The following is a 24,521-nucleotide window of genomic DNA, read 5'->3' as shown; positions in this document are numbered from 1 at the left end:
GGGTGACAAAGGGAGAGAGAGGGATACAAAAAGACAGACTGATGGAGAGAAAGGGGAGATAGACAGTTTGTTGTGGTCCTATGAGATTGTCTGCGAATAAGCAGTGATAAGAGACGGGCAGTCTCCAGTCTTTACCCAGACTGACTGCCAGAGTGTTAACGACCCAGCTTCCCCTGCACGTCCCTGGCTTACCCTCCACCACCCTCACCTCACCCCACCTCTCCACCACTGCCATGGGCCTGTCCCTGTCTCTCTCTGACAGATACATAAACACACGCACATGCATGCATGCATGCACACATACACACACACGCATGCATGTACATAAGCGTGCATACACACACACACACACACACACACACACACACACACACACACACACACACACACACACACACACACACACACACACACACACACACACACACACACACACACACACACACACACACACACACACACACACACACACTCTCTCTTTCTCCTTCTGCCTTCCTCCCCACCTGCCTCTCTGTCTCCTGTCACATCACACAGTGCTGAACCTTAGTCTTTTAGGCGCCACAGTTTGTCCCTTTTTTAAATGAATCACTGTATTCCTTCACACCTTTTTACTCATTCCACCGAGTGTTAACAGGGAGGGCTGCAAAATCAACAGAGTGTATGTGTGTGTTCCTGTGTGGCTGGGTGTGTGTCTGTAAGTCTAAGATCAATGGTAAAAAGATACTGCCCACAGCTGTGAGAGGAGCAGGGAGGTCAGACTCAGTGGTAGCAGAAATTGTTCCAGTTGAAAATATTTTCATCTTAAGGGTAAAAAGATCATCTCTTTGCACAAAATCCCTCACAGTTTTTTAAAAACATTTCCAATGCACAAACATACAAACAAACAAACAAACAAACAAACAAACAAACAAACACACACACACACACACACACACACACACACACACACACACACACACACACACACACACACACACACACACACAAAATCTGGCCATGGAGACAGTGAGTGAGTCAGTAAACACACACTTAACACACACACACACACCCACCCCTACAACACATACCCCAACATACTGCATGGTTTCTTTTTGTTTAACAGGGTGTAAATCATAGAGGAAGCATAGCTCCAATTTTACGCTTTGTTTATTTTAATTCTGTTAGAGTAGTATCTTTCATGTATTCAATTACCTATGCGTGGATTCCCTGAAAGGCTAAATAGCTTTTAACCTCCTCAAATCTTATTCTCAGCTACACCCACCTACCTACTGTATACCTATCAATCTACTGTATAGCCACCTACCTACTGTATACCTATCAATCTACTGTATAGCCACCTACCTACTGTATACCTACCTACCTACTGTATACCTACATACCTACTGTATAGCCACCTACCTACTCTATACCTACCTACCTACTGTATACCCACTTAACTACTGTATACCTATCAACCTACTGTATAGCCACCTACCTACTGTATACCTACCTACCTACTGTATACCTACATACCTACTGTATACCTACCAACCTACTGTATAGCCACCTACCAACCTACTGTATAGCCACCTACCTACAGTATACCTACCTACCTACTGTATACCTACTTACCTACCTACTGTATACCTACCAACATAATGTATACCTACCTACCTACCTACCTACCTACCTACCTACTGTATACCTACCTACCTACTGTATAGCCACCTACCTACTGTTTACCTACCTACCTACTGTATACCTACCTACCTACTGTATAGCCACCTACCTACTGTATACCTACCTACCTACTGTATATCCACCTACCTACTGTAAACCTACCTACCAAGCTACCTACGGTATACCCACCTACCCAACTACCAACTGTATACCTACTTACACACTGTATACCTATCTACCAATCTACCTACTGTATACCCACCTACTTACTGTATACCCACATACCTACTGTATACCCACCTACTCACCTACCTACTATATACCTACCTACCCACCTACCTACTGTATACGTACCAACCTACTGTATAGCCACCTACATACTGTATACATACCTACCTACTGTATAGCCACCTACCTACTGTATACCTACCTACCTACTGTATACCCACCTACCTACTGTATACCCACCTACCTACTGTATACTCACCTACCTACTGTATAGCCACCTACCTACTGTATACCTACCTACCGACTGTATTCCCACCTACCTACTGTATACCTACCTACTGTATAGCCACCTATCTACTGTATACCTACCTAGCTACTGTATACCTACCTACCTACCTACTGTATAGCCACCTACCTTCTGTATATCTACCTACCTTCCTACAGTATACCCACCTACCTACTGTATACCCACCTGTCTACTGTAAACCTTTCTACCCACCAACCTACTGTATACCCACCTACCTACTGTAAACCTACCTACCCAGCTACCTACTGTATACCCACCTACCCACCTACCTACTAAACCTACCTACCCAACTACCAACTGTATACTTACATACCCACTGTATACCTATCTACCAATCTACCTACTGTATACCCACCTACCTACTGTATACCCACCTACTCACCTACCTACTATATACCTACCTAACCACCTACCGACTGTAAACCCACCTATGTACTGTAAACCTACCTACCCAGCTAAATACTATATACCCACCTACCCACCTACCTACTGTATACCCACCTACCTACTGTATACCTACCTACCCACCTACCTACTGTATACCTACCTACCCACCTACTGACTGTATACCCACCTATGTACTGTAAACCTACCTACCCAGCTAAATACTATATACCCACCTACCCACCTACCTACTGTATACCCACCTTCCTACTGTATACCCACCTACCTACCTACCTACTGTATACCTACCTACCCACCTACCTACTGTATACCCACCTACCCACCTACCTACTGTATACCTACCTACCCAGCTATGTACTGTATACCGACCTACCTACTGTATACCTACCTACTGTATACCCACCGACCTACTGTGTACCCACCTACCTACTGTATACCCACCTTCCTACTGTATACCCACCTACCCAGCTACCTACTGTATACCTACCTACCCAGCTACCCACTGTATACCTACCTACCTACTGTATACCTACCTACCTACTGTATGGCCCCTTACCTACTGTATACCTATTTACCTACTGTATAGTCACCTACCTACTGTATACCTACCTACCTACTGTATATCCACCTACCTACTGTATACCTACCTACCTACTGTATACATACCTACCTACCTACTGTATACCTACCAACCTACTGTATAGCCACCTACCTACAGTATACCTACTTACCTACTGTATACCTACCTACCTACCTACTGTATACCTACCAACCTAATGTATACCTACCTACCTACCTACCTACCTACATACCTACTGTATCCCTACTAACCTACCTACTATATACCTACCAACCTAATGTATACATACCTACCTACTGTATAGCCACCTACCTACTGTATACCTACCTACCTACTGTATAGCCACCTATCTACTGTATACCTACCTACCTACTGTATACCTACCTACCTACTGTATATCTACCAACCTACTGTATAGCCACCTACCTACAGTATACCTTCCTACCTACTGTATACCTACCTACCTACTGTATAGCCACCTACCTACTGTATCCCTACCTACCTACTGTATAGCCACCTACCTACTGTATACCTACCAACCTACTGTATAGCCACCTACCTACTGTATACCCACCTATCTACTGTATACCCACCTACCTACTGTATACCCACCTACCTACTGTAAACCTACCTACCAAGCTACCTACGGTATACCCACCTACCCACCTAGCCAACTACCAACTGTATACCTACTTACCCACTGTATACCTATCTACCAATCTACCTACTGTATAGCCACCTACCTACTGTATACCTACCTACCTACTGTATACCTACCTACCTACTGTATGGCCCCTTATCTACTCTATACCTATTTACCTACTGTATAGTAACCTACCTACTGTATACCTACCTACCTACTGTATATCCACCTACCTACTGTATACCTACCTACCTACTGTATACATACCTACCTACCTACAGTATACCTACTTACCTACTGTATACCTACCTACCTACCTACTGTATACCTACCAACCTAATGTATACCTACCTACCTACCTACCTACCTACCTACCTACCTACCTACTGTATAGCCACCTACCTCCTGTATCCCTACCTATCTACTGTATACCTACCTACCTACCTACTATATACCTACCAACCTAATGTATACATACCTACCTAATGTATACATACCTACCTACTGTATAGCCACCTACCTACTGTATACCTACCTACCTACTGTATAGCCACCTATCTACTATATACCTACATACCTACTGTATACCTACCTACCTACTGTATACCTACCAACCTACTGTATAGCCACCTACCTACAGTATACCTACCTACCTACTGTATACCTACCTACCTACTGTATAGCCACCTACCTACTGTATCGCTACCTACCTACTGTATAGCAACCTACCTACTGTATACCTATCAACCTACTGTATAGCCACCTACCTACTGTATACCCACCTATCTACTGTATACCCACCTACCTACTGTATACCCACCTACCTACTGTAAACCTACCTACCAAGCTACCTACGGTATACCCACCTACCCACCTAGCCAACTACCAACTGTATACCTACTTACCCACTGTATACCTATCTACCAATCTACCTACTGTATACCCACCTACTTACTGTATACCCACATACCCACATACCTACTGTATACCCAGCTACTCTCCTACCTACTATATACCTACCTACCCACCTGCCTACTGTATGCCTACCAACCTACTGTATAGCCACCTACCTACTGTATACCTACCTACCTACTGTATACCCACCTACCTACTGTATACCTACCTACCTACTGTATACTCACCTACCTACTGTATAGCCACCTACCTATTGTATACCTACCTACCTACTGTATTCCCACCTACCTACTGTATACCTACCTACTGTATAGCCACCTATCTACTGTATACCTACCTAGCTACTGTATACCTACCTACCTACTGTATAGCCACCTACCTTCTGTATACCTACCTACCTACAGTATACCCACCTACCTACTGTATACCCACCTGTCTACTGTATACCCACCAACCTACTGTATACCCACCTACCTACTGTAAACCTACCTACCCAGCTACCTACGGTATACCCACCTACCCACCTACCTACTGAACCTACCTACCCAACTACCAACTGTATACTTACATACCCACTGTATACCTATCTACCAATCTACCTACTGTATACCCACCTACCTACTGTATACCCACCTACTCACCTACCTACTATATACCTACCCACCTACCGACTGTAAACCCACCTATGTACTGTAAACCTACCTACCCAGGTAAATACTATATACCCACCTACCTACTGTATACCCACATACCTACTGTATACCTACCTACCCACCTACCTACTGTATATCTACCCACCTACTGACTGTATACCTACCTACCCACCTACCTACTGTATACCCACCTACTCACCTACTGACTGTATACCTACCTACCCACCTACCTACTGTATACCTACCTACCCATCTACCTATTGTGCACCCACCTTCCTACTGTATACCCATCTACCTACCTACCTACCTACCTACCTACCTACCTACCTACTTACCTACCCACCTACCTACTGTATACCTACCTTCCCACCTACCTATTGTGCACCCACCTTCCTACTGTATACCCATCTACCTACCTACCTACCTACCTACCTACTGTATACCGACCTACCTACTGTATACCTACCTACTGTATACCCACCTACCTACTGTACACCCACCTACCTACTGTATACCTACCTACCTACCTACTGTATACCTATCAACCTACTGTATAGCCACCTACCTACTGTATACCTACCTACCTACTGTATACCTACCTACCTACTGTATACCTACCTACTGTATAGCCACCTATGTACTGTATACCTACCTAGCTACTGTATACCTACCTACCTACCTACTGTATAGCTACCTACCTTCTGTATACCTACCTACCTACAGTATACCCACCTACATACTGTATACCCACCTGTCTACTATATACCCACCAACCTACTGTATACCCACCTACCTACTGTAAACCTACCTACCCAGCTACCTACGGTATACCCACCTACCCACCTACCTACTGAACCTACCTACCCAACTACCAACTGTATACTTACATACCCAATGTATACCTATCTACCAATCTACCTACTGTATACCCACCTACCTACTGTATACCCACCTACTCACCTACTGACTGTATACCTACCTACCCACCTACCTACTGTATACCTACCTACCCACCTTCCTACTGTATACCTATCTACCCACCTACTGACTGTATACCCACCTATGTACTGTAAACCTACCTACCCAGCTAAATACTATATACCCACCTACCCACCTACCTACTGTATACCCACCTTCCTACTGTATACCCACCTACCTACCTACCTACTGTATACCTACCTACCCACCTACCTACTGTATACCCACCTACCCACCTACCTACTGTATACCTACCTACCCAGCTATCTACTGTATACCGACCTACCTACTGTATACCTACCTACTGTATACCCACCGACCTACTGTGTATCCACCTACCTACTGTATACCAACCTACCTACTGTATGCCCACCTACCCAGCTACCTACTGTATACCTACCTACCCAGCTACCTACTGTATACCTACCTACCCAGCTACCTACTGTATACCTACCTACCCACCTTCCTACTGTATACCCATCCACCTACCTACCTACCTACCTACCTACCTACTGTATACCCACCTACCTACCTACCTACTGTATACCTACCTACCTACCCACCTACCTACTGTACACCAACCTACCTACTGTATACCCACCTACCCAGCTACCTACTGTATACCTACCTACCCACCTACCTACTGTATACCTACCTACCCACCTACCTATTGTGCACCCATCTTCCTACTGTATACCCATCTACCTACCTACCTACCTACCTACCTCTCTACCTACCTACTGTATACCCATCTACCCACCTACCTACTGTATTCCCCCCTACCCACCTATCTACTGTATACCCACCTACCTACCTACCTACTGTATACCCACCTACCTATCTACCTACCTACTGTATACCTACCTACCTACCTATCTACTGTATACTGACCTACCTACTGTATACCTACCTACTGTATACCCACCTACCTACTGTACACCCACCTACCTACTGTATACCTACCTACCTACTGTATACCTATCAACCTACTGTATAGCCACCTACCTACTGTATACCTACCTACCTACTGTATACCTACCTAACTACTGTATAGCCACCTACCTACTGTATACCTACCTACCTACTGTATAGCCACCTACCTACTGTATACCTACCTACCTACCTACTGTATAGCCACCTACCTACTGTATACCTACCTACCTACTGTATACCTACCTACCTACTGTATACCTACCAACCTACTGTATAGCCATCTACCTACAGTATACCTACCTATCTACTGTATACCTACCTACCTACCTACTGTATACCTACCAACCTAATGTATACCTACCTACCTACCTATCTACTGTATAGCCACCTACCTCCTGTATACCTACCTACCTACTGTATACCTACCTACCTACCTACTGTATACCTGCCAACCTAATGTATACCTACCTACCTACTGTATAGCCACGTACCTACTGTATATCTACCTACCGACTGTATAGCCACCTATCTACTGTATACCTACCTACCTACTGTATACCTACCTACCTACTATATACCTACCAACCTACTGTATAGCCACCTACTTACAGTATACCTACCTACCTACCTACTGTATACCTACCTACCTACTGTATAGCCACCTACCTACTGTATACCTACCTACCTACTGTATAAACAAATACCTACTGTATACCTACCAACCTACTGTATAGCCACCTCTCTACTGTTTACCATTCTGTCTACTGTATACCCACCTACCTACTGTATACCCACCTACCTACTGTGAACCTACCTACCAATCTACCTACGGTATACCCACCTATCCACCTACCCAACTACCAACTGTATACCTACTTACCCACTGTATACCTATCTACCAATCTACCTACTGTATACCCACCTACTTACTGTATACCCACATACCTACTGTATACCCACCTACTCACCTACCTACTATATACCTACCTACCCACATACCTACTGTATACCTACCAACCTACTGTATAGCAACCTACCTACTGTATACATACCTACCTACTGTATAGCCACCTACCTACTGTATACCTACCTACCTACTGTATACCCACCTACCTACTGTATATCTACCTACCTACTGTATAGCCACCTACCTACTGTATACCTACCTACCTACTGTATTCCCACCTATCTACTGTATACCTACCTAGTTACTGTATACCTACCAACCTACTGTATAGCCACCTACCTTCTGTATACCTACCTATCTACAGTATACCGACCTACCTACTGTATACCCACCTGTCTACTGTATACCCACCTACCTACTGTATACCCACCTACCTACTGTAAACCTACCTACCCAGCTGCCTACGGTATACCCACGTACCCACCTACCTACTGAACCTACCTACCCAACTACCAACTGTATACTTAAATACCCACTGTATACCTATCTACCAATCTACCTACTGTATACCCACCTACCTGCTGTATACCTACCTACCTACCCACCTACCTACTGTATACCCACCTACTCACCTACTGACTGTAAACCTACCTACCCACCTACCTACTGTATACCTACCTACCCACCTACCTACTGTATACCTACCTACCCACCTACTGACTGTATACCCACCTATGTACTGTAAACCTACCTACTCAGCTAAATACTATATACCCACCTACCCACCTATCTACTGTATACCCACCTTCCTACTGTATACCCACCTACCTACCTACCTACTGTATACCTACCTACCCATCTACCTACTGTATACCCACCTACCCACCTACCTACTGTATACCTACCTACCCAGCTATCTACTGTATACCGACCTACCTACTGTATACCTACCTACTGTATACCCACCGACCTACTGTGTACACACCTACCTACTGTATACCCACCTACCTACTGTATACCCACCTACCCAGCTACCTACTGTATACCTACCTACCCAGCTACCTACCGTATCCCTACCTACCCAGCTACCTACTGTATACCTACCTACTCACCTTCCTACTGTATACCCATCTACCTACCTACCTACTGTATACCCACCTACCTACCTACCTACTGTATACCTACCTACCTACCCACCTACCTACTGTATATCCACCTACCCATCTACATACTGTATACCTACTTACTGTATACCCACCAACCTATTGTATACCCACCTATCTACTGTATACCCACCTACCTACTGTACACCCACCTACCTACTGTATACCTACCTACCTACTATATACCCACCTACCCAGCTACCTACTGTATACCTACCTACTCACCTACCTACTGTATACCTATCTACCCACCTACCTACTGTATACCTACCTACCCACCTACCTATTGTGCACCCACCTTCCTACTGTATACCCATCTACCTACCTACCTACCTACCTACCTACCTACCTACTGTATACCCATCTACCCACCCACCTACTGTATACCCACCTACCCACCTACCTACTGTATACCCACCTACCTACCTACCTACCTACCTACCTACCTACTGTATACCCACCTATCTTTCTACCTACTGTATACCTACCTACCTACCTACCTATCTACTCTATACCTACCTACCTACCTACTGTATACCGACCTACCTACTGTATACCTAACTACTGTATACCCACCTCTCTACTGTACACCCACCTACCTACTGTATACCTACCTACCACTGTATACCCACCTACCCAGCTACCTACTGTATACCTACCTACCCACCTACCTACTGTATACCTACCTACCCACCTACCTACTGTATACCTACCTACCCACCTACCTACTGTATACCCACCTTCCTACTGTATACCCATCTACCTACCTACCTACCTACTGTATACCTACCTACCTACTGTATACCTACCTACCTACTGTATACCTACCCACCTACCTACTGTATACCCACCTACCCACCTACCTACTGTATACCTACCTACCCACCTACATACTGTATACCTACCTACTGTATACCCACCTACTTACTGTATACCCACCTACCTACATACCTACTGTATACCTACCTACCTACCTACCTACCTACCTACCTACCTACCTACATACCTACTGTATACTAACCCACCTACCTACTGTATACCCATCTACCCACCTACCCACTGTATACCCACCTCCATACCTACCTACTGTATACCTACCTACCCACCTACATATTGTATACCTACCTACTGTATACCCACCTACCTACCTACCCACCTACCTACTGTATACCCACCTTCCTACTGTATACCCATCTACCTACCTACCTACCTACCTACCTACCTACCCACCTACCTACTGTATACCTACCTACCTACCCACCTACCTACTGTATACCCACCTACCCACCTACCTACTGTATACCTACCTACCCACCTACATACTGTATACCTACCTACTGTATACCCACCTACCTACCTACCCACCTACCTACTGTATACCTACCTACCCACCTACCTACTGTATACCTACCTACCCACCTACCTACTGTATACCTACCTACCCACCTACCTACTGTATACCTACCTACCCACCTACCTACTGTATACCCACCTTCCTACTGTATACCCATCTACCTACCTACCTACCTACCTACCTACCTACCTACTGTATACCTACCCACCTACCTACTGTATACCCACCTACCCACCTACCTACTGTATACCCACCTACCTACCTACCTACTGTATACCTACCTACCCACCTACCTACTGTATACCCACCTACCCACCTACCTACTGTATACCTACCTACCCAGCTATCTACTGTATACCGACCTACCTACTGTATACCTACCTACTGTATACCCACCGACCTACTGTGTACCCACCTACCTACTGTATACCCACCTACCTACTGTATACCCACCTACCTACCTACGTACTGTATACCTACCTACCTACCCACCTACCTACTGTATACCCACCTACCCAACTACCTACTGTATACCTACCTACCCACCTACATACTGTATACCTACCTACTGTATACCCACCTACCTACCTACCCACCTACCTACTGTATACCTACCTACCCACCTACCTACTGTATACCTACCTACCCACCTACCTACTGTATACCTACCTACCCACCTACCTACTGTATACCTACCTACCCACCTACCTACTGTATACCTACCTACCCACCTACCTACTGTATACCCACCTACCCAACTACCTACTGTATACCTACCTACCCACCTACATACTGTATACCTACCTACTGTATACCCACCTACCTACCTACCCACCTACCTACTGTATACCTACCTACCCACCTACCTACTGTATACCTACCTACCCACCTACCTACTGTATACCTACCTACCCACCTACCTACTGTATACCTACCTACCCACCTACCTACTGTATACCTACCTACCCACCTACCTACTGTATACCTACCTACCCACCTTCCTACTGTATACCCATCTACCTACCTACCTACCTACCTACCTACCTACCTACCTACCTACCTACCTACCTACCTACTGTATACCTACCCACCTACCTACTGTATACCCACCTACCCACCTACCTACTGTATACCCACCTACCTACCTACCTACTGTATACCTACCTACCCACCTACCTACTGTATACCCACCTACCCACCTACCTACTGTATACCTACCTACCCAGCTATCTACTGTATACCGACCTACCTACTGTATACCTACCTACTGTATACCCACCGACCTACTGTGTACCCACCTACCTACTGTATACCCACCTACCTACTGTATACCCACCTACCTACCTACGAACTGTATACCTACCTACCTACCCACCTACCTACTGTATACCCACCTACCCAACTACCTACTGTATACCTACCTACCCACCTACATACTGTATACCTACCTACTGTATACCCACCTACCTACTGTATACCTACCTACCTACATACCTACATAGCCACCGCCTTTCTACCCTACTACTGTATACCCTCCTACCTACCTAGCCACCGCCTGCCCACCATTCTTATTCTCCCCCTTTCACATTGAAAACCTCATATTCCCTGAGCCAATATTGAATATTGAAGAGCCCTAGAGACGACAGCCCTAAAATAATTTTTGTTCAATCTCTTCTATTTCATGCTATAATAATATTTTGGGGAGAGAAGTGAGATAAAAGCGTAATTGTAGGTTTTGTGTGGCGTCTGAATCCGAGGGGAGATAGGTGAAGGAGGTGAGAGGTGATTATTTGTTTTCATGTCATTTTCCCTGTCATTTCTCCAGTCACTGAGCACACGGTGAATTGATCACTTCTATCTCTCACTGCAGGATGCTGCTTAGACATTCTTTCTATGTTGTTTCCTCTCTCCCTCTCGAACTCTCTGCAGCTCAAACAAACCTTTTTTTCAGCCTGCCTGTCTTCCTTTGGATGTGTTGTTCTGCCTCATTGTCTCTCTCTTTCACTCTCTCTCACTATCTCTCTTTCTGCTGTTTTTGTTCTGGCTGCCTCGCTAATTTCACTCTCCCTTACTCTCTTTTCCTCCCTGCTTCCACTCTCTCTCCGTACCCCTCCCTCCACCCCCCCCTCCTATCCACACCGTTTCCCTCACCTCTCTCTGTTTCCCCTTCCCTCTCCCACCTCTCACTCTCTCTCTTCCCCCTCCCTCTACTCTTTCTCTTATCAAAGTAACACATCCCAGGGCCTGGAAATCCCTTCCAGCCAAGGCATTTTTAACTCACCTCACAAACCCTGGGGGAGGGCTCTCACAGTGACAAACACACATGCACACACACACACACACACACACACACAGACACACATGCACACGCACACGCACACACAGAGAGACTAAACTACTCAAAGACACAAAAACACAAATCCACACACTCACTCAGCATTCACACTGGATGACCACCAGAGGTGCGTCAGATTCTCTCTTATCTCAGATCCAAGTGGCAGGCTATATTAAAGAGCAGGGTATATTTTTAACACTCACACACTGTCTGTGCCTTTTGAAAGGCTAATTCAGCTTCAAATAGCATATTTTATGTCTAAGACAGACTAGAGGTCTTTGGTTTGCTTCTATTGATGTCAGTCAACATCTACATTACACATGAGAGGCCTACTCACAGCTGTGAGACACGCACACACACGTAACACACATACTTAACAAGCAATGCACACACAGACACATATAACACGCAACACACACGTAACACACAACACACACACACACGTAACACGCAACACACACACCGAGTGTTAGCTCTCATCACCAACCACACTTCGTTATTGGAGTTGCTTGTGTGATAACCCAGAGTGACAGTCAGTTCTAGTGGGAATCATCTAGAATCAGACAGCATCAACGGAAATGAGCTGATTCAACAAGCACACACACAGATATGGCCATCTGACTCACAGAGAAAACTCTAGATATATATCTATCCAGCATAGCAGTGACTGCACAGCTTCTCTGGAGCGTTTGAGGGAGAACAGGCCAAATCAACTGGCCCACCTGTGTCCTCCTCTCCTCCTTCTCATCATCTGTTCCATTATTCCATCCTGTTCTGCCCTCCCTCGTTTCCTCCATCCCTCTCTGTCGGCTGACACCCAACATGCACCCTCGCTTACTCCTACATACCTCTTCCCTCTCACCTTGTTCAGGGTGATCACGGCCTCTTGGTTCGTTCCGCTGATGTTGAAGGTGTCCCCCGTCTCTCCTTCCAGGACGGTATATTCCAGCTTGGCATTGTCGCCTAGGTCAGCGTCTGTTGCTGAGATACGGCCCACCTCCGCCCCCAGAACAGCCAGCTCTGACACGGAGAATGACCACATACCTGGAGAGAGGAGGCAGGAGGGAGGGAGGGAGGGAGGGAGGGAGGGAGGGAAGGAAGGAAGGAAGGAAGGAAGGAAGGAAGGAAGGAAGGAAGGAAGGAAGGAAGAGAAAAAGAGAGATTTAGATAAGGGATTTGATGTACTGTACAACAGGGAGGAGGGGCTGAGGGAGAAAAAGGGGGATAGAGAGAGAAAAGAGGGCGTGGTAGGAGACAGCGACATCACAGGCGCTGAAGGTTACACAGCACTTATTTATCTTGTTTATGTTGTTTGTGTTTGGTGAGGCGAGATAGAAAGGACTCATCAAATGTCAATGACTGTGTGTCTCCTGCTGTTATTTCTTCTCCGCTAACAAGCTTGATTATTCATCAAGGACAGATAATAAGCCTGTGGTTCCTTCTCCACTCAGTCATGTTTAAACATGCAGGTGCCTTTACCTTTTAGCGCTCTTCACATTAAATCACCACATTAAAATACCCTTTTGCTGGAGCTACAGTTTATATTACCGTGAAATACACCAATCCCATGACTCACTCTCTGTCTGGAAAAGAGCAGTACAGGAGCTAACTCTGCATTGCTCACACACAGTCCATTCCTTAAACTTCACTTCAGTCGTTTACTGCATACGGACCATTGACTCAAGTGACAAGTTCGAGGGAGGTGGGGAGAAAGAAAGATCGTTTTTTTTTGCCTTACACGCACAAAATGTACGTGCCCATTCAGCAGAGCAGCTATGTACAGTACAACTAGCTATTGGTAGACAAATCAGATAAACACCGGGGCTCAGACAGAATAACACTGTAAGCGGCGCTTTGTGACAGTAAAAATGATAGCCCTGCACTTCAGCCAGACAACATCACGACTACGTCAAACACACAAGGAGTAAGATAAAGGATTTATCCACCCACATCAGAATAAGACAAATGTTAGAAAAGGACGTTATGAAAAGATAAACAATGTACTCAACTTTATGTGGGTTAGACCAAACGTGGACTTAAGACAAGGATATGTGAGCATACAGTTGAAGTCGCAAGTTTACATACACCTTAGTCAAATACAGTGAAACTCCGTTTTTCACAATTCCTGACATTTAATCCTAGTAAAAATTCCCTGTTTTAGGTCAGTTCAGATCACCACTTTATTTTAAGAATGTGAAATGTCAGAATAATAGTAGAGAGAATGATTTATTTCAGCTTTTATTTCTTTCATCACATTCCCAGTGGGTCAGAAGTTTACATGCACTCAATTAGTATTTGATAGCATTGCCTTTAAATAGTTTAACTTTGGTCAAACATTTCAGGTAGCCTTCCACAAGCTTCCCACAATAAGTTGGGTGAATTTTGGCACATTCCTCCTGACAGAACTGGTGTAACTGAGTCAGGTTTGTAGGCCTCCTTGCTTGCACACGCTTTATCAGTTCTGCCCACAAATTTTCTATGGGATTGAGGTCGGGGCTTTGTGATGGCCACTCCAATACCTTGACTTTGTTTTCTTTAAGCCATTTTGCCACAACTTTGGAAGTATGCTTGGGGTCATTGTCCATTTGGAAGACCAATTTGCGACCAAGCTTTAACTTCCTTACTGATGTCTTGAGATGTTGCTTCAATATATCCACATAATTTTCCTACCTCATGATGCCATCTATTTTGTGAAGTGCACCAGTCCCTGGTCATTATGGCCAAACAGTTCTATTTTTGTTTCATCAGACCAGAGGACATTTCTCCAAAAAGTATGATCTTTGTCCCCATGTGCAGTTGCAAACCGTAGTCTGGGTTTTTTATGGCGGTTTTGGAGCAGTGGCTTCTTCCTCGCTGTGGCCTTTCAGGTTATGTTGATATAGGAGTCGTTTTACTGTGGATATAGATACTTTTGTACCTGTTTCCTCCAGCATCTTCACAAGGTCCTTTGCTGTTGTTCTGGGATTGATTTGCACTTTTCACACCAAAGTACGCTCATCTCTAGGAGACAGACCGCATCTCCTTCCTGAGCTGTATGACGGCTGCGTGGTCCCATCGTGTTTATACTTGTGTACTATTGTTTGTACAGCTGAACGTGGCACCTTCAGGCGTTTGGAAATTGGAAATTGCTCCCAAGGATGAACCAGACTTGTGGAGGTCTACAATTTTTTTCTGAGGTCTTGGCTGATTTCTTTGGATTTTCCCATGATGTCAAACAAAGAGGCACTGAGTTTGAAGGTAGGGCTTGAAATACATCCACAGGTACACCTCCAATTGACTTAAATTATATCAATTAGCCTATTAGAAGCTTCTAAAATTTCCCACGTTTCTGGAATTTTCCAAGCTGTTTAAAGGCACAGTCAACTTAGTGTATGTAAACTTCTGACCCACTGGAATTGTGATACAGTGAATTATAAGTGAAATCATCTGTCTGTTGACAATTGTTGGAAAAATTACTTACTAAAAATTAAATTACAAAGTAGATGTCCTAACTGACTTGCCAAAACTATAGTTTGTTAACAAGAAATTTGTGGAGTGGTTGAACAACGAGTTTTAATGACTCCAACCTAAGTGTATGTAAACTTCCGACTTCAACTGTAAGAGCTCCATTTGCAACCATGATGAAAAATCCCCTGTTGCCAGGCATTTCAATAGCCACAACCATAAACTAAGTGCCTTGCGTTATATGAGCATTGCGTTGGGGAAGGCGCCACGTACAGGAGAGATAGAAATAAATTACTTCTCCAAAGAGAGGCATATTGGATGGACTGCTTGAGCACTATTGCCCCAGCAGGCCTCAATGAGGAATGCTTTTTTTCTTGTTTTGTTTTTTGTAGAAGGTTATAAATATGTAGGCCACACATTTAGGCAATGACATCATAATGCGTCTGTATAGTGTGTTTATAGCTACAGTGTCACGTTCTGACCATAGTTCTTTTGTGTTTTCTTTGTTTTAGTGTTGGTCAGGACGTGAGCTGAGTGGGCATTCTATGTTGTGTGTCTAGTTTTCCCGTTTCTGTGTTTGTACTGATATGGTTCTCAATCAGAGGCAGCTGCCAAACGTTGTCCCTGATTGGGAACCATATTTAGGTAGTGTAACGGCTTTCTTCCTGGGGTGAAAGAGAGGACCAAAATGCAGCGTAGCCAGTGCTCAACATGTTTAATATAATAACAAGTGAACACTACAAACAACAAACAAAATAACAAACCGTGAAAACCGAGACAGTCCTATCTGGTGCAGAACAAACACAGAGACAGGAAACAAACACCCACAAAATCCCAACACAAAACAAGCCTCCCATATATGAGTCTCAATCAGAGACAACGACTACCATCTGTCTCTGATTGAGAACCCACACTAGGCTGACATAGAAACAGACAAACTAGACACACAACATAGAATTCCCACCCAGCTCACGTCCTGAACAACTAAACACATACAAAACAACAGAAAACAGGTCAGGAACGTGACAGGTAGCCTGTTTTGTCTTTTGGTTTGTGGGTGTTTGTCTTCAGTCTTTGTGTGTCTGCACAAGATAAAACTGTTTCGGTTTTCACGTTTGTTGTATTTGTAGTGTTCAGTTTTGGATTTATTAAAATAAGATGAACACTAACCACGCTGCGCTTTGGTCCGATCCTTCTACAACCACAGACGAACGTTACATACAGTATATTGTTATTTTTATTTAATTTTCATGTTTCCCCCACAGCTCCCTCTGCTGGGATCTCTTGATTGGGCCAATACTGACTGAGAATTCATAATTATGCCTTAACCTGTGTGGTATTGTTGTCGTGACATTGATTGCCATTGCCTTTGCACGCTGAAGAAGGGCTCATACGCAAAGCGTTCGAGCGGCAATAAAAATATGTAAATGTAGGTTTATTCAACAGAGTGCTGTCCTGTTTATGTTCTTTAGATACGGACGTTATCCCTCTCAACAAAACACAGCAAAAAGGTTCAATCCAATCGATACAAAGGATGATTTATGGGAGAATATGATGATAGCCATCACTTTAAAGATTAGGTGAAAGCAAAAATCTGGTTTATGTTCTACTTCAAACATGAGGACAATGGGGGGTAGTACTTCAGGGGACTGTAGTGGCCCTTGAGAGAACTACTCTCTCAGGTCCTTCACCTGCTCTTTGATCATATGGTCAATGCAATGACCACCTTCTTCATGCACTCTAGCAGCTGTCTTCGCTTAACTGATTTAGGAACAGCTTGTCCTATCCCAATCCTATCATTTTTCCTGACCACAAAAACCCATGTTTTTTGCTGGTCATGTTTCCTCATCATGTTGGTCAGGAAAAACTTATGTCTCTTCTGTGTGTGGGTGTGGTGTCCTGTGGGGTTGGCTGGGCACAATGTCAGCAAAAAGATACAGGCTATGAATATTAAATACCTATTCGTTGTATTGTAATAAAGAAAGAACAAACCATGTATATAATGTACAATTCATCTTCTAAGGCAGTGAAACATGAAACTCAGCATGCTTATGCCCACAAGACTGGGCCAAGGCATGGGCCTGCCTACTGAAGTGGACATGTGCCAGTGAATCAACATTACATATCAGCTTATGTGCCATGACTATGAATCAACCGTCTGGGACACTTGGCACCAGAATGAAAAAGACTCAGACCAGCCCACAAAAAAATCCTATTACTAATGACACCCCAAAATAGATCCATTCTCATTCTCATTAACATACAAAACTTGAACAGTTGTCTGTGTGTCGATATACTACTTGAAGGCAATCGTACATCTCAGAAAAGCTATGTTACACAAGAGCAGTGATACACACACAACGCACACACACACACACACACACACACACACACACACACACACACACACACAGACACACAGACACACACACATACACACACACACACACACACACACACACACACACACACACACACACACACACACACACACACACACACACACACACACACACACACACACACACACACACACACACACACACACACGCATACTCACACAGACACAGCTGTAGAAGTGCTTGAGTGAATGGGGGGAGGTGTGATGGCGATGGTAAAGTAGTCATTATCAGCTTTCCTCTCACCATGTATAGTGAAACTGGCAACAGAAATCATTCATCATATCCACTGGACCAGGCGAGAGGGACACAGAGTGGAAATAATAGCTCCAAATTATACAAGGACAGCATGCCAACGCAACAATAATTACACATCACTTGAAAGAGGAAAATCAAGCCCTCTTAAAGACAGGAAGGAACAGAACATGTGATCTCCCCTGGTCTTTATTCTCCTGGCTCTGGCCATTATGGTGTGATGTGGTGAAACAGCTTGGGGACCAAAGGAGGTTGGTGGCACCTTAATTGGGGAGAACAGGCTCGTGGTAATGACTGGAGCGGAATTAGTGGAATGGTATCAAATACATCAAACACATGGATCCAGGTGTTTGATGCCATTCCATTTGCTTCGTTCCGGCCATTATTATGAGCCGTTCTCACCTCAGCAGCCTCCGGGGATGGGGGCACAGGCTCAATGTTCTATGCCTCTCTGATAAAGCGCTCCCCACCAGGCCCTGGTAATTGTGCTCAGGAGAGAGAATCCTTCACTGTGCTCTGCTCAAACCCACTTCTAACAGACACCTTCTGCTCCTCACCTCACAGGAGAACATTTTAATTTTCTCAGACTACTTCACTGTTCCATGGTTCACTTACGGACACTGTGATTGGTTAGGGTTCCCGGGTAAAGCGTGGTGATTGGTGGAAACGAGATTAGTGAAGTGACAGCCAGTGGGAGTTAATTAGGGGCGGCTGTAGTTTAAGACAGGTTTATTCCTGTAAATAAGACCTCAAGAGTGACAACACACTGAGACAGGAGGATGAGGAGGATGGAGGGACGAGGATGAGGAATGGGAGTGAAAGAAAGATAAGAAGAGAGGAGGTGACTAGTAGTAAAATAGATAGTGGAAAGGGGACATGAATTCCGTGAAATGAAAAGGAAAAGAGAGAAGAAAGGAGAGCAGGGATTAGTGACTCACTGCAGGGCTGGATACACTAATAATAAAAATAGAGAAGTGGACAGCAGGGAGTAGTGACTCATTGCAAGGCTGGATACACTAATAATAAAAATAGAGAAGTGGACAGCAGGGAGTAGTGACTCCTTGCAAGGCTGGATACACTAATAATAAAAATAGAGAAGTGGACAGCAGGGAGTAGTGACTCACTGCAAGGCTGGAAACAGTAGTAATAAAAAGAGAGAAGAGGACAGCAGGGAGTAGTGACTCATTGCCAGGCTGGATACACTAATAATAAAAATAGAGAAGTGGACAGCAGGGAGTAGTGACTCCTTGCAAGGCTGGATACAGTAGTAATAAAAAGAGAGAAGAGGACAGCAGGGAGTAGTGACTCACTGCAAGGCTGGATACACTAATAATAAAAATAGAGAAGAGGACAGCAGGGAGTAGTGACTCACTGCAAGGCTGGATACAGTAGTAATAAAAAGAGAAAAGGGGACAGCAGGGAGTAGTGACTCACTGCAAGGCTGGATACAGTAGTAATAAAAAGAGAGAAGGGGACAGCAGGGAGTAGTGACTCACTGCAAGGCTGGATACAGTAGTAATAAAAAGAGAGAAGAGGACAGCAGGGAGTAGTGACTCACTGCCAGGCTGGATACACTAATAATAAAAATAGAGAAGAGGACAGCAAGGAGTAGTGACTCACTGCAAGGCTGGATACAGTAGTAATAAAAAGAGAGAAGAGGACAGCAGGGAGTAGTGACTCACTGCAAGGCTGGATACACTAATAATAAAAATAGAGAAGAGGACAGCAGGGAGTAGTGACTCACTGCAAGGCTGGATACAGTAGTAATAAAAAGAGAAAAGGGGACAGCAGGGAGTAGTGACTCACTGCAAGGCTGGATACAGTAGTAATAAAAAGAGAGAAGGGGACAGCAGGGAGTAGTGACTCACTGCAAGGCTGGATACAGTAGTAATAAAAAGAGAGAAGAGGACAGCAGGGAGTAGTGACTCACTGCCAGGCTGGATACACTAATAATAAAAATAGAGAAGAGGACAGCAAGGAGTAGTGACTCACTGCAAGGCTGGATACAGTAGTAATAAAAAGAGAGAAGAGGACAGCAGGGAGTAGTGACTCACTGCAAGGCTGGATACAGTAGTAATAAAAATAGAGAAGAGGGCAGCAAGGAGTAGTGACTCACTGCAAGGCTGGATACAGTAGTAATAAAAAGAGAAAAGGGGACAGCAGGGAGTAGTGACTCACTGCAAGGCTGGATACAGTAGTAATAAAAAGTGAGAATAGAGAAGAGGACAGCAAGGAGTAGTGACTCACTGCAAGGCTGGATACAGTAGTAATAAAAAGAGAGAAGAGGACAGCAAGGAGTAGTGACTCACTGCCAGGCTGGATACAGTAGTAATAAAAAGAGAGAAGAGAGAAGAGGACAGCAAGGAGTAGTGACTCACTGCAAGGCTGGATACACTAAAAATAAAAAGAGAGAAGAGGACAGCAGGGAGTAGTGACTCACTGCAAGGCTGTATACAATAGTAATAAAAAGAGAGAAGAGGACAGCAAGGAGTAGTGACTCACTGCCAGGCTTGATACAGTAGTAATAAAATGAGAGAATAGAGAAGAGGACAGCAGGGAGTAGTGACTCACTGCCAGGCTGGATACAGTAGTAATAAAAAGAGAGAAGAGGACAGCAAGGAGTAGTGACTCACTGCCAGGCTTGATACAGTAGTAATAAAAATAGAGAATAGAGAAGAGGACAGCAGGGAGTAGTGACTCACTGCCAGGGTGGATACAGTAGTAATAAAAATAGAGAATAGAGAAGAGTACAGCAAGGAGTAGTGACTCACAGCAAGGCTGGATACAGTAGTAATAAAAAGAGAGAAGAGGGCAGCAAGGAGTAGTGACTCACTGCCAGGCTGGATACAGTAGTAATAAAAAGAGAGAAGAGAGAAGAGGACAGCAAGGAGTAGTGACTCACTGCAAGGCTGGATACAGTAGTAATAAAAAGAGAGAAGAGGACAGCAAGGAGTAGTGACTCACTGCGAGGCTGGATACAGTAGTAATAAAATGAGAGAAGAGGACAGCAAGGAGTAGTGACTCACTGCTGGGCTGGATACAGTAGTAATAAAAAGAGAGAAGAGGACAGCAGGGAGTAGAGACTCACTGCAAGGCTGGATACAGTAGTAATAAAATGAGAGAAGAGGACAGCAAGGAGTAGTGACTCACTGCAAGGCTGTTTACAGTAGTCATAAAAAGAGAGAAGAGGACAGCAAGGAGTAGTGACTCACTGCCAGGCTGGATACAGTAGTAATAAAAAGAGAGAATAGAGAAGAGGACAGCAAGGAGTAGTGACTCGCTGCCAGGCTGGATACAGTAGTAATAAAAAGAGAGAAGAGAGAAGAGGACAGCAAGGAGTAGTGACTCACTGCAAGGCTGGATACACTAAAAATAAAAAGAGAGAAGAGGACAGCAGGGAGTAGTGACTCACTGCAAGGCTGTATACAATAGTGATAAAAAGAGAGAAGAGGACAGCAAGGAGTAGTGACTCACTGTCAGGCTTGATACAGTAGTAATAAAAAGAGAGAATAGAGAAGAGGACAGCAGGGAGTAGTGACTCAATGCCAGGCTGGATACAGTAGTAATAAAAATAGAGAATAGAGAAGAGGACAGCAAGGAGTAGTGACTCACTGCAAGGCTGGAAACAGTAGTAATAAAAAGAGAGAAGGGGACAGCAGGGAGTAGTGACTCACTGCAAGGCTGGATACACTAATAATAAAAATAGAGAAGAGGACAGCAGGGAGTAGTGACTCACTGCAAGGCTGGATACAGTAGTAATAAAAATAGAGAAGAGGACAGCAGGGAGTAGTGACTCACTGCAAGGCTGGATACAGTAGTAATAAAAAGAGAGAAGAGGACAGCAGGGAGTAGTGACTCACTGCAAGGCTGAATACACTAATAATAAAAATAGAGAAGAGGACAGCAAGGAGTAGTGACTCACTGCAAGGCTGGATACAGTAGTAATAAAAAGAGAAAAGGGGACAGCAGGGAGTAGTGACTCACTGCAAGGCTGGATACAGTAGTAATAAAAAGAGAGAAGAGGACATTAGGGAGTAGTGACTCACTGCAAGGCTCGATACAGTAGTAATAAAAAGAGAGAAGAGGACAGCAAGGAGTAGTGACTCACTGCCAGGATGGATACAGTAGTAATAAAAAGAGAGAATAGAGAAGAGGACAGCAAGGAGTAGTGACTCACTGCAAGGCTGGATACAGTAGTAATAAAAAGAGAGAAGAGGACAACAAGGAGTAGTGACTCATTGCCAGGCTGGATACAGTAGTAATAAAAAGAGAGAAGAGAGAAGAGGACAGCAAGGAGTAATGACTCACTGCAAGGCTGTATACAGTAGTAATAAAAAGAGAGAAGAGGACAGCAAGGAGTAGTGACTCACTGCCAGGCCTGATACAGTAGTAATAAAAAGAGAGAATAGAGAAGTGGACAGCAGGGAGTAGTGACTCACTGCCAGGCTGGATACAGTAGTAATAAAAAGAGAGAAGAGGACAGCAAGGAGTAGTGACTCACTGCTAGGCCTGATACAGTAGTAATAAAAAGAGAGAATAGAGAAGAGGACAGCAGGGAGTAGTGACTCACTGCCAGGCTGGATACAGTAGTAATAAAAATAGAGAAGAGGGCAGCAAGGAGTAGTGACTTACTGTAAGGCTGGATACAGTAGTAATAAAGAGAGAGAAGAGGACAGCAAGGAGTAGTGACTAACTGTCAGGCTGGATACAGTAGTAATAAAAAGAGAGAAGAGAGAAGAGGACAGCAAGGAGTAGTGACTCACTGCAAGGCTGGATACAGTAGTAATAAAAAGTGAGAAGAGGACAGCAAGGAGTAGTGACTCACTGCAAGGCTGGATACAGTAGTAATAAAAAGAGAGAAGAGGACAGCAGGGAGTAGTGACTCACTGCAAGGCTGGAAACAGTAGTAATAAAAAGAGAGAAGGGGACAGCAAGGAGTAGTGACTCACTGCAAGGCTGGATACAGTAGTAATAAAAAGAGAGAAGAGTACAGCAAGGAGTAGTGACTCACTGCCAGGCTGGATACAGTAGTAATAAAAAGAGAGAATAGAGAAGAGGACAGCAGGGAGTAGTGACTCACTGCCAGGCTGGATACACTAAAAATAAAAAGAGAGAAGAGGACATCAGGGAGTAGTGACTCACTGAAAGGCTGTATACAATAGTAATAAAAAGAGAGAAGAGGACAGCAAGGAGTAGTGACTCACTGCCAGGCTTGATACAGTAGTAATAAAAAGAGAGAATAGAGAAGAGGACAGCAGGGAGTAGTGACTCACTGCCAGGCTGGATACAGTAGTAATAAAAAGAGAGAAGAGGACAGCAAGGAGTAGTGACTCACTGCCAGGCTTGATACAGTAGTAATAAAA

General features: G+C 44.4%; 1 protein-coding gene across 5 annotated transcripts in view; it reads right to left on the bottom strand.

Annotated features, from left to right (window-relative positions):
• The window catches only part of LOC129813876 (uncharacterized), a 224,808-nt gene that overhangs the window by 40,202 nt on the left and 160,085 nt on the right, over positions 1–24,521 (bottom strand). For all 5 annotated transcript variants that reach the window (XM_055866465.1, XM_055866468.1, XM_055866466.1 and 2 more), the window contains one exon: positions 13,923–14,104. In XM_055866465.1, coding sequence (XP_055722440.1) covers positions 13,923–14,104 — 182 coding nt within the window. The remainder of the gene's footprint in view (positions 1–13,922; positions 14,105–24,521) is intronic.

The sequence above is a fragment of the Salvelinus fontinalis genome, chromosome 17 (assembly GCF_029448725.1).
Source record: "Salvelinus fontinalis isolate EN_2023a chromosome 17, ASM2944872v1, whole genome shotgun sequence".
Taxonomy (NCBI): domain Eukaryota; kingdom Metazoa; phylum Chordata; class Actinopteri; order Salmoniformes; family Salmonidae; genus Salvelinus; species Salvelinus fontinalis.
Note: the sequence above shows the minus strand (reverse complement) of the source record. Positions and strands in the feature narration are given on the sequence as shown.